Here is an 11,603-nt window from a genome sequence, read left to right on the forward strand (position 1 = left end):
GAGCGGACGCGACTGGCAGGGGCCCCAGATGGCCGCGGCCCCGCCGAGAGGGTGGAGCCGCGGGGGCGGCCGCGCCCCCTCCCGCGGGAGCCGCCCCGGAGCGCCGGGAGTTCGGGCTCCTCCATTGGAGGCGCCGACCGGGCGAAGCTGCCCCGGAGCCGGCCGGGGGCGGGGGCCGCAGAGACCCAGGCCGGGAAGAGGGGGCGCGCGGTGGACACGGGGGGAGCCAGCTGTGCCGGGGCCCGACGCTGCGGGACGGAGGGGGCCCCACACTGGAAGCCGGGAGGAGAAGGCGTGTGCCGCCGTGACTCAGGCTCCGGCCCCCGGAGGCCTGGGGGTGCCCTTGACGCAGCCCCAGGACCCCCGCCGGCCCGAGGAGGCGAAGAACGCTGACCCCGGGCGGGATGTCGGGCACCTGGGGACGGGCGCCACCACGGCTGGGAAGCGCTGGGGCGGACCCTGGCTGCAAGCCCCCGGACGCCTCGGGGGCCCCAGCTCCCCAGGATGCGGAGAGAAGGGACCCCCGAGAAGCGGTCAGGGGCGCGGCAGCCTGGGGTCCTTCCGCGAGGACCGGCTGGAGGAGCAGGTGCTTGCTTCGCGTGCGGTTGGTCGCCCACAACAAAGGCGACTCCTAGAGATCCAAATTACAGGGTGCGGAGGCCATGCAGGGTCTTATTATCTAGAGGTGGGTTGTATGCCTTTTCCCTGGGGATCCAGCGACCCGCTGAAGAAGTCACCCTCGACAGACTCATTCGCCCACCCAATACCTACTGTGTGCCAACACGCTTTTAGGCGCGGGGCAGTGAACAAGACAGACAAGACTGATACTGTTTACGACTTAACAGGCACCAACAGCTTAAAACAAGGAAACGATTCCAGCTCTTCGGGAGCCATGGGAAATATTAAGCGATCTGGAGCACAGGAGGCCTATCCCCTAAGCGTTTGTGAAGAGGGGCCCAGAACTAAAATTTCTGAAGTGCCTAAAGGTGTCTGTCACCGCTGGCGATGTTAGCCCCATGACGACCTGCCGGAGACGTCACTTTGGGTAAACTGAGTCTCGGCCCTACGGCTCTGTTCGCTCCACTGCTGGCCCTGCTTTCGGGTTGGAGCCGCACGACTTTTAGCCTCTGGGGGCTGGGGGGCCCTGGTGCTGATGGAGTGCCAGGCGGTGCCAGGAGATGGGAGAACTCCCTCATTCATTATGTGCTACCCTTGTGCCAAGCCCAGGGCCACAAAGGGAAAATGAGATACAGACCTGACCTTCACATGCTCCTAAGTATGGGTTAAAAAAGTACGAGGGTAAGCCACCATCGGGGCTGGCCTCCCTGCAACACTTTGGTGTATGTCCTTTCCAGTTCTCTCCCTAAGGATAATTTTTGTTTTAAGATTTTCTTTTTAAGTAATCTCTCTGCCCATCGTGGGGCTCCAACTCCCAAACCTCAGATCAGCAGGCGCCCCTAAGTAAGATCATTTTGTTACCAAAAGAAAGACATCAAGGCTCCGGTGGAGCTTTTTTTTTTTTTTTTTTTTTTTTTTTTTTTTTACTGAGCCATGCTTCTTCCCTTGCCCACATCCTGCACAGCTCCAGAAACAGCTCCAGGCTCTGTAGTCCTGCAGGATTTTCACCAACTGATCCTCACAGCCACCCTACGGAGATAAAGCTTCGCATTCGTCACTGAAAAAATTACCTAACACAGCCAGGTTGGGGGTGGGAAAGGGGGGGGGTCATTTCCACCACCTCCCCCACCACCCCCACCCCAGCAGATCTTCATCTACTGGGTCTACTAAGGCGATGGGAGGCAATGGCAGTCAGGACCCCATTGTGACTTTTCACGGGCCCTACCTGCTTTAGCCTCCGTGAGTGTCTTCCTCTACTTAAAAAAAAAGAGAGAGAGATTTAATGGATTTTTATGGGCCCTGCAAATGTCTTTATTTTCTCCCATGTGAGAAAAAAATAACGCCTCTTCTTGACCCTCGAAGGTCATTTTTCTCTTCTGATTTTAAAGTGAATTAAAATGTTTCCATGAGCCCCTATAGATATCGTGGGCTCCAGGCACTACGTCCTTGGTGCCCAATGGTTGGCCGGGCTTGACTGCAATTGGCAGGGGGGTGGGGGATAAGAGTCAAGAGAGAGGCCATCCATAGGGCACGTGGGTGACTCTGGCTCTTGACTTTGGTGCAGGTCATGAGCCCCTGGTCAGGCTCTGTGCTGATAGCAAGGAGCCTGCTTGGGATCTCTCTGTCCTTCTGTCTCTGCCCCTCTCCCGCTCGCACGCGCGCGCTCTCTCTCTCTCTCTCTCTCTCTGTCAAAATAAATAAACTTTTTTTAAAAATTAAAAAAAGAGAGGCCACCCAAACTGAGAAGACTTCTAGGGAAGATATTGCTAGAGGCAAGTCTTGAAAGACCAGGAGAAACCGAGGCCCGGGAAGGGAAGTGCTGAGTGAAGGAGGGGTGAGGGTGGGAGAGGCAGAAGAGGAACCGGGAATGAGCTGGGCGCCGTGCTGGGTTCCATGCTGAGAAGCTGCCTTTGTCCTGAAGGCAGGAGGCCAGCCCGGAGCCTGTGTGCAAGGCTTTCTGGAAGCAGCCCTGAGAACAGGAGGGAGGGAGAGAAGAGAGAAAGATTGTGAACACTGTCCAGCAGTCCACACCTGCAATAGAAATGACATCAAGGGGCGCCTGGGTGGCTCAGTCGGTTGGGCGTCCGACTTCGGCTCAGGTCATGATCTCGTGGTTCGTGAGTTCCAGCCCCGCGTCTGGCTCTGGGCTGACAGCTCGAAGCCTGGTGTAAGCAGGGCCACACAGCCCAGTGTGTGCAATCTTCTCTGCACACACAAGGGGACGGTTTTGGGGTGAAATGCCACCTGTGCCCCAGCTGAGTCATGCACCCTGGTGTCTGTCAGGAGGAAAGGATTCCTCTTCTCACCAAGGAGCGATTTGTTAGTCCAGCATGTTCCTGAAAGCTGCTTCCGCTCGGAGGGGTCGTCTTTCCCTTATTCACTAGCCCAAAGGGGGCCCTTTTAACTAATTTTTAACAAAGGCCCCTTAGAGGCTAGCCGCTGTCCTAGATTGAGCCATATCAAGAGGGTAGAAACCACAGGACATGGGGCGGGATTAAATGCCTGATCAGAGAAAAGGACAGGCTAACTCCCAAGTATGTGGAGCAGGGGGACAGGGATATAAAAAGAAACACAGATCTGGAGGGCGGAGACAGAATGAGGTCTGGTAAAAGATAAACTGAGGCATATTAAAATTTTCGGAATTTATTTGAGCAAAATCGATTCAAATGGGGCAGGGCCAAACCAGAAGTGGTTAGAAGCACTCCGTCGACGGGAGCTGGGGACAAAACTTTCATAGAGAAAAGGCGGAAGCAAAGCAAGGAAGTTATTGATTGGCTATAGCTCGAACCCTTGTTGGCTGTTTGCGATTGCTTCTCCCTAGGTCTCACTTTAGTGACCTTGAGGTATTTACAGGTTTAAATTTTGGTTCGCTCACACAGGTGCGAGGGCGTTAGAGCCATCTCAGTCTAATGGCCTCCTTGTGTAACTAACTTAACAATTTCTCCCATTTGGTCACCCTTTCACACGTGAGAGATTGACCACAAATTTGGAAAGGGTACCACTCCCCATGTCCATCAGAGTTGAATTGTTCTTAACCTTACCATGAAACCCCTCGTCATGACGAGGTCACGTCCACTGGAGAATTGCTTTTTGCTGTTTGTCAAACATCCTGTTTCTGGTTTCTCCCCGCTGATGTGCTGATGGCTGCAAATATCCATGTAAGATCCTCAGAGCACGGGAGGGGTTACAATGCTGACACGAGTAGGATAATCGTACCAAGGGGCTGAAGTGTACGCTTCGCCAGGTTCCCCATGAACCAAAAGAATCGGTGCCACGTAAATCAAAGAATGTACCCGATGAGGTATCAGCCTGTGCTACCAGGAAGCTTGTGGGTTCATCGCTTGTATTTGAGTTTTTACAAAACCAGAGGTGTTGGTGCAGGTGCAGCAGACGGCTTTTGCTATGGCACTGGCGCCTCCTTTCTCAGCTGGCAAGTAATCTAAAGCAATCCTATTATCCAGAACCGCCTTAGCAAGAGAGTTTAGAGAACTTTGTCGTCCTACCATGGCCTTAGCAGTAGACTCAGCGATGGTCACTAATCATGTTTGCTTGTATAATTCCAGGTGAAGGAAGAAGGGACTATATACATATATATATAGTATATATAGTATATAGTATATATAAGATATACTATATACTATATATACTATATACTATACTATATACATACTATATACTATATACATACTATATACTATATACATACTATATAATACTATATACATACTATACCATATACATACATACATACTATATACTATAGTACTATATATACTATATACTATATACATACTATACACTATATACTATATACTATACATACTATACATACTATATACTATATATATATACTGTATATATAGTATATACTATATATACTACATATATACTATATACTATATATATACTATATATACTATATATATACTATATACTATATACTATATAGTGTGTGTGTGTGTATATATATATATATATATATAGTCAATGGATTTCATTTCCAAATCCCAGATTTAGGGATCTTTAACTTAAGGCAAAGATTTAATATTTTAACTTTATAAAAGGGGCCTGTGGAACAATTTAGGCATACAACGGCATGTGAGATGTCAGTGAAATTACTCATAGGGTGAACTAAGGGGTCTCTCCCTGCACATCCCGATTTTGGCATGGCGTGGCATATCCAGCAATTCGCTAAGTTTCCTGCAGTGGTAGTATTTGCGAAATCCTAATTATAGTGGTGTCTCCCCAGGCATTAATAGAGAGGAAAGCAAATAGCAAATAGACAAAAGGAATAACGATTTCATGTTGGAGATTAAGATCTTGACCCATGATCTTGGGAAAGTTGTCCAACTCAAGATGTTGACGGCTTCGGGGGAGGAAGCTCCCCGGTCTATGTTAACTTTACGTCTCTGGCTCGCATGCAGTTCTGAGTCCGGAGGAGCCCTTTTCAATTGGGACACGTGGACCCCAAGGTGCAAGTCCCTGAGATTTGGCCGCCACCTGAGTAGTAAGGAGAACCTGGTATGATCCCTTCCAACGAGGTTCAAGGGCAACCTTCCTTAGGGGTTGTTTCCAGAAGACCCACTCTCCAGTTTCTAAGTTGTGGAAAGTTTGGCCACCTGTAGGAGGATTACAGGAAGCATCTTTTACCTGCTGGAAATACACGCAGGCATAATCCATTAAAGTTTTACAGTACTGAGGCATATCAGAATTTATGAGTTTGGGAGATACATGGGGTTCTATCATCAAAGTCATGGGTCTACTTGTTACTGTTCCCTTTCTAAGGCATTAATTTATGCTTTCCCATAGGTGTTGATCTACTCACCATCCAAGCCAATGGTAGAACCTTTAGCCATGGCAATCCAGTTGATTTTGTTAATTTAGGTAGCTTTGGTTTTAAGTTGCCACTTGTCCATTCAACTTTACCAGATGACTGAGGATGGTAAGGGCACCGGTAATGCCATCGTGTCAGCAGAGCCTTATTTCATTGTTTACCTACCCAGGGAAGTGGGTTCCCCTATCCCTGGAGATCACTCTTTGGACACCCCATCAGGAAATATATTTTCTAAAAGTTCCTTAGTCACCGTTGTGGCATCAGCTGTTCTGCATGGGAAGGTTTCAATCCATCTAAAGAACATACAATACAAACAATTACAAGAACGTATTGATAAACCCATTGCAGGGAGCCATTGAATGAAATCCATTTGTAAGTCTTCAAATGGCCCAGCAGGTGGTGGGAATGCTCCATTTATTACCTTAATAGTCTTTCCAGGGTTATGGGTGTGACAAATCAGCCAACCGGCTAACCAATTTGTTAGCCAAAATTGGTAAACCAATCAGGCAACATTGGAACAGTTACCTTTCGTAATTTGGGTCATTTTCTCTGCGTTGCAAGGAGTCGCACAACGTAGGGCTTTTAGTGATGGCATTCTTAAGGACTGAAAAAGAACCGAGCACCCACCTGGGCCCTCAGGGAGTCCTCATTTAATATTAAACTTGCATCCTCAGTCATTCAGGTTACATACTGGAACAGTTTCAGTGCTGGCTGATTTAGCATAGAAGCCTGCTAGGGTATTTCCCTGACACTCAGGTTCTGTTTTCCTGGTATGAACTTCAATTTTAATCGTTGCAATTTGGTTACGCAATAGAGTAGCAGGGAGTAGTTCGTTTACTACTTGGGGCCCATTTTTAATTGGGGTTCCATTAGAAGTGAGGAACTCTCTCTGTTTCCATAACATGCCGAAGTCATAGACCATCCCACAGGCCTATCTGCTATGGTGTAAATGTTTACTGATTTTCCTCTGGAGAGCTGACAAGCCCAAGGGAGGGCATGGAGTTCCGCTCCGTGGTTCGGACTTCAGCTGGGGAAGCTATCCCTTTCCAGTAGTTTATATTGAGTTGTTACGGCATATCCTGCTTGATATTTCCCTTTTGAATTCTTAGCGCGGGGACCCATCCACGAAGAACATGGCATCTGGGTTTTCCACCGTGTCCCATGAGTCAATGCGAGCCAAGACCTCCCGCCCACGCAGGTATGCTGCTCTGTACCCTTGTCAGGCAGGGGGAGCAGAGTAGCAGGGCTGAGCACGTGGCAACGCTCACGATGGAGGTTAGAAGGTGAAAGTAGGGGTGCCTGCGCGGCTCAGTCGGTTCAGCGTCTGCCTCTTGGGTTCAGCTCAGGTCATGATCTCACAGTGCGTGGGATCAAGCCCCACGTCAGGCTCTGCGCTGACAGCACAGAACCCGCTTGGGAGTCTCTCTCTTCTTCTCTCTCTCTGCCCCTCCCCCCCCCAAATAAACAAACATTAAAAAAAAAGAAGAAGGTGAAAGGAGAAGGTTCTCATGTGAGCCGGCCTGCTGAGAAACGTTGAGTCTGATCAGAGCGTAACAGACTCCCGATGGCATCGGGTACTTTTAAGTGTAAGTCATGTCCTACCTAATACCAGTTGGGCTGAGGCTCCCACCGATCACACTGCTGTGGCTACAGCTTTCCAGAAGTTTGGATATGGTTCGGCTGCTGGGTATAGCTATGAACAGCTGGTCTACGTTTTCCTCCATGCGGTCGTGTTAGAATTCCTAGATTCCTGCTTATCGTGTTTTGCACAAATAGGGTGGAAGATTTAGTACCATTTAGGAGGCTTGGGGCTGGACTTTGTTGCAGGACTAATTTTGGTTGGCTAAAACTTTGCTCACACTTATCTCCCCAGGGGGCAGACTCTGGCTTTGCCACCCTTGTAAGCTCCTCCAGGGGCATTGCAATCAGAGAAGCATTGGGAACCCAAGATCCACAATGTCCTGAAGGAGACTCCTTAATGGTCTCTTGGTTGTGGGTCTGGGGAAACGCGGAGAGTCTTTGTTCTTTCAGGTGAGACAGAGACTGCCTTTTGCAATCGCACCATGCCCAACGTCGTGGGCCTTGTCTTTTGAGAACTGGACTTTTTCCTTGGAGATCTTATGGCCTTTGCAAGCTAATTGCTATAAAAGAGATATCAAATCTGACTTCTTGGGCCTCCCTCCTAGGGGGACATACCAATGGGTCATCTACATATTGAGTGACTGCAGCGTTCTTAGGGAACTGTAAGTTTGCTTATTTTTTGTGAAAAATAAGGATGGTGTCTCAGCAGTCCAGGTGTATTGTTGGTTGTTCCAAGTGAAGGTGGGCAAATATTGGTTCTTCCTGTCAACTGGGCTACTAAAGACAGAGGAGCAGAGATCCATCACCACTGTGAACCGTTCTGAGTCAGCAGGGACGTTAAACAACAAGGTGTTGGAGATTTGGAACCACAGGGAACCTCGGTATCGCAATTTTGCTGACGGCACAGAGATCCTGGACAAAACACCAACCTCGTCCATTTGATTTTTTTTTTAATGTCTACTTATTTTTGAGAGAGTGAGAGAGAGCCGGGGGGGGTGGGGCAGGGGCAGGAAGAGAGAGAGAGCCAAAGCAGACTCTATGCTGTCAGCACAGAGCCCGGCGGGAGGCCTGAACCCACCATCCATGAGATCACGACCTGAGCCGAAGTTGGACGCTCAACCGACTGAGCCACCCAGGCACCCTATTTGATTTTTTTTTTTAACTTTTATTTATTTTTGAGACAGAGAGAAACAGAGCATGAGCAGGGGAGGGGCAGAGGGAGAGGGAGACACAGAATCCGAAGCAGGCTCCGGGCTCTGAGTTATCAGCACAGAGCCCGACGCGGAGGCTCGAACCCACAGACGGCGAGATCGTGACCTGAGCCGAAGTCAGACGCTCAAATGACTGAGCCACCCAGGCGCCCCCCCCCACCCCCATCTATTTGATTTTTTAATGGATTAGATAGAAGAGTTGCAGGAAGCAGTCCTCGCTTCGTTTGGCCTTCCCCAATTGGTGAGAGCCCTTTGCTTTTAGTGGAAATTCAGCCAATTTAGGCGGGGGTTAGGAATGATCTATTTGGATTTTTATGGGTTTGGTTCCATTAATTTTGCCTCTGTTGGTTGAAGAAGAAGCCCATAGGCATTCAGGCACTTCTGAGAGATTGGGACTCTTTATTTTTATTTTATTTTATTTTATTTTATTTTATTCTATTTTACTTTATTGTTTTGTTTTGCTTTGTTTGTTTTTCATACCTTTGAGTCTTAATTTCACCAATTTCTATTGGCAGAGAACAGAGCAGTTCCGGTTCAGGAGGGTTCAGGAAATTCTAAGGTCATTTCTCCTTCTGAGTTAAATTTTACACGACTCCTGAATTTAGAAAGCACATCTCGTCCTACCAGGCCTGCTGGGCCAGTGGCACACGGGAGGAAAGCGTGGGTCCCCGAAAAGGACCCTCATGTCATTGGGACTGATTTCGATACAGGTACCCTTAGAATTTGGTTAGAAACCCCCACTCCAGAAATATTCTCTTTCCTCCAAAGGGGTTTCTGTTTTATGAAAGCAGCATTCCAGGTAGATAAGGCTCTCGGATCCACCAGTGTTAAACAGGACTCTCCATTAATGTTCCCCTTGCTCGTTGAGAGGTATCACTGGGAACGATTTATATGAGGATCCCTCAGAGTCCCATCGATGCTTGTTATTATTTTGGTAACAGGGGAACATGTTCCCAGACCAGCTTGGGTCTCTTCAAAAGATTGTTTTTAATCTTTATTTATTTTTGAGAGAGAGACAGAGCATGAGTGGGGGAGGAGCAGAGAGAGAGGGAGACACAGAATCCGAAGCAGGCTCCAGGCCCTGAGCTGTCAGCACAGAGCCCGACGCGGGGCTCGAACTCACGAACTGCGAGATCATGACCTGAGCTGAAATCAGACACTTAACGGACTGAGCCACCCAGGGGCCCCAGCTTGGGCCTCTTCAATAGGCAACTTAGTTTGGGCCCAAGCCTGCTAATGAATAAGGAAGTCAGGGCGTCTTTCTGTGCCTGCGTGTAGTAAAAGAAAGCTTCGAGTGTGTCACAAAAAGTGTTTCCAGTCTTGTGGTCTGAGACTGGTTCATCCTTCTTTTGTTGGCAGGATTGAATGATAGTCTCTCGAGGAAATAGTTCATCAATCCTCTCAAACGGGTCTTGGGCGTTTGTTTCTAGTGCGTTTTGGCCCATCTCTGGCGGAGTGAGTAGTATGTGAGTCTTTAATATCTCTCTCAGTCTCTTCCCATTTGACCTTGGCTGTCCATTTTCAGGTGACACGAAGACCTAATGTCATGTGAATAAATCGGTAGAGGTCTGGGAGCCCCGGATGGTAAACTCTATTAGAATTCTAAATTTCAGGGATCGCCTAGGGTGGCTCAGTTAGTGAAGCCTCTGACTCTCGATTTTGGTTCAGGTTGTGGTCCCAGGTCATGAGATCAAGCCCCGCGTCAGGCTCCGAGATGAGCAGGGAGCCTGCTTGAGATTCTCTCTCCCCCTCTGCCCCTCCCCCGCTTGCACTCTCTTGTGCAATCTCACTCTCTCTCTCTAAAATTAAAAAAAGAAGAAGAATTCTAAATTCCTGGGGCACCTGGCTGGCTCGGTCGGTAGAGCGTGCGACACTTGACCTTGGAGCTGTGCGTTGGAGCCCCACGTTGGGGGTCGAATTTACATCCAAAATAAATTAAATAAAATTCTGGCTCATCTTCTGAGTGTCAAGGGATTAGTAGATTCAGAATATTTAAGGAGAGGAGGTAAAGGGAAGAAGCACTCAGATAAGTTAGTCAGTGTGCATTTCTTTATAGATTCAGCATCGGCTTGTTGTATATGCTTTTCATTTGCCTTTTGTAAAGAATCTTTAAAAAAAAATTTTTAATGTTTATTCTTGAGAGAGAGAGAGAGAGAGAGAGAGAGAGAGAGCATGAGTGGGGGAGGGCAGAAGAGAGGAGGAGACACAGAATCCGAAGCAGGCTCCAGGCTCCCAGCTGTCAGCACAGAGCCCGACGCGGGGCCTGAACTCACGGACTGTGAGATCATGACCTGAGCCAAAGTCAGATGCTTAACGGACTGAGCCACCCAGGTGCCCCAGTGAACTGGTTTGGGGAAATTCGGGATCCTTTTTCTCTAGAGCATCTCCTAAATGGATAAGATTAGGTGAGATTCCCTATCGTGGCCACTGGAATTTTCAAGATTACCTTTAGTAAGGTTAGCCCACTGGTTCAAAGAACAGAGGTTCCGGGCCCTCCCTTTTTGTTAAAGTTTATTTGTTTATATTGAGAGACAGAGGGAGGGAGAGCACACGCACGCATGTGAGTGAGAAAGGGGCAGAGAGAGAGGGAGACAGAGAATCCCAAGCAGGCTGCCCATCGTCAGCACAGAGCCGGATGCAGGGCTCAAACGCATGAATCGCGAGATCATGACCTGAGCCAAAACCAAGAGTTGGACATTTAACTGGCTGAGCCCCCCAGGCGCCCTCTGGCCCTCTAATTTCTATTTCTAGAGTTAGTTGGGGTTCCAGATGGAGGAAGCCCAGGTTGTTTAGACTCAGAAAAACCCATTTCTCTCTCTCTCTCTCTCTTTTTTCTTTTTCTCTTATTACACGAGGTCTCACACTGGACCCAGCCCAGCTTAAGTCAGATTCAGTCCGACCTTGGACCCAGTCCAGTTCCTAAGTTGGACCTAGTCTGATCCTGGATTCAGTCCAGTTTCTTTTACATTGGCTGACCCCAGTCCCCGACTGGAGAAAGAAAATGCTCAAAGAAATTCAGAGAACTCTTTTCAGGGCAAACCCCCCACCCCCTCCTGGTTGCTCACTGCTCCCGGGGCCTTTGGGGGTCTCCTTCGGATCCCCCTGCTGGCCGGAACCCTTAAAAGACAAACTGAGGCATATTCAAATTTTAGGTATTTATTTGAGCAAAAACCCATTCGAATTGGGCAGCGCTCAGCTACAAACGGTCAGAAGCGCTCCATCGGGGGAGCTGGGAAAAACTTGATTTACGGGGCAACAGAGGAAGCAAAGTGGGGAGATTACGGATTAGCTATAGCTTGAATCCTAGTCGGCTAATGTGACTGGGCATCCTTCAGGTTTGCTTTTTTTTTTTTTTTTTT

General features: G+C 48.6%; 1 protein-coding gene across 1 annotated transcript in view; it reads right to left on the bottom strand.

Moving 5' to 3' along the window:
- Positions 1-7,176, bottom strand: part of ZFTA (zinc finger translocation associated) — a 20,433-nt gene extending 13,257 nt beyond the window's left edge. The window contains exons 1-4 of the mRNA XM_040465788.1: positions 7,083-7,176; positions 5,978-6,056; positions 3,978-4,068; positions 9-631 (exon numbers count right to left, since the gene is read on the bottom strand). Coding sequence (XP_040321722.1) covers positions 9-631; positions 3,978-4,068; positions 5,978-6,056; positions 7,083-7,176 — 887 coding nt within the window. The remainder of the gene's footprint in view (positions 1-8; positions 632-3,977; positions 4,069-5,977; positions 6,057-7,082) is intronic.
- Between the last annotated feature and the right edge of the window lie 4,427 nt (positions 7,177-11,603).

This window comes from Herpailurus yagouaroundi, unplaced genomic scaffold (assembly GCF_014898765.1).
Source record: "Herpailurus yagouaroundi ecotype Mexico unplaced genomic scaffold, PumYag 569, whole genome shotgun sequence".
In the NCBI taxonomy this organism is placed as follows: domain Eukaryota; kingdom Metazoa; phylum Chordata; class Mammalia; order Carnivora; family Felidae; genus Herpailurus; species Herpailurus yagouaroundi.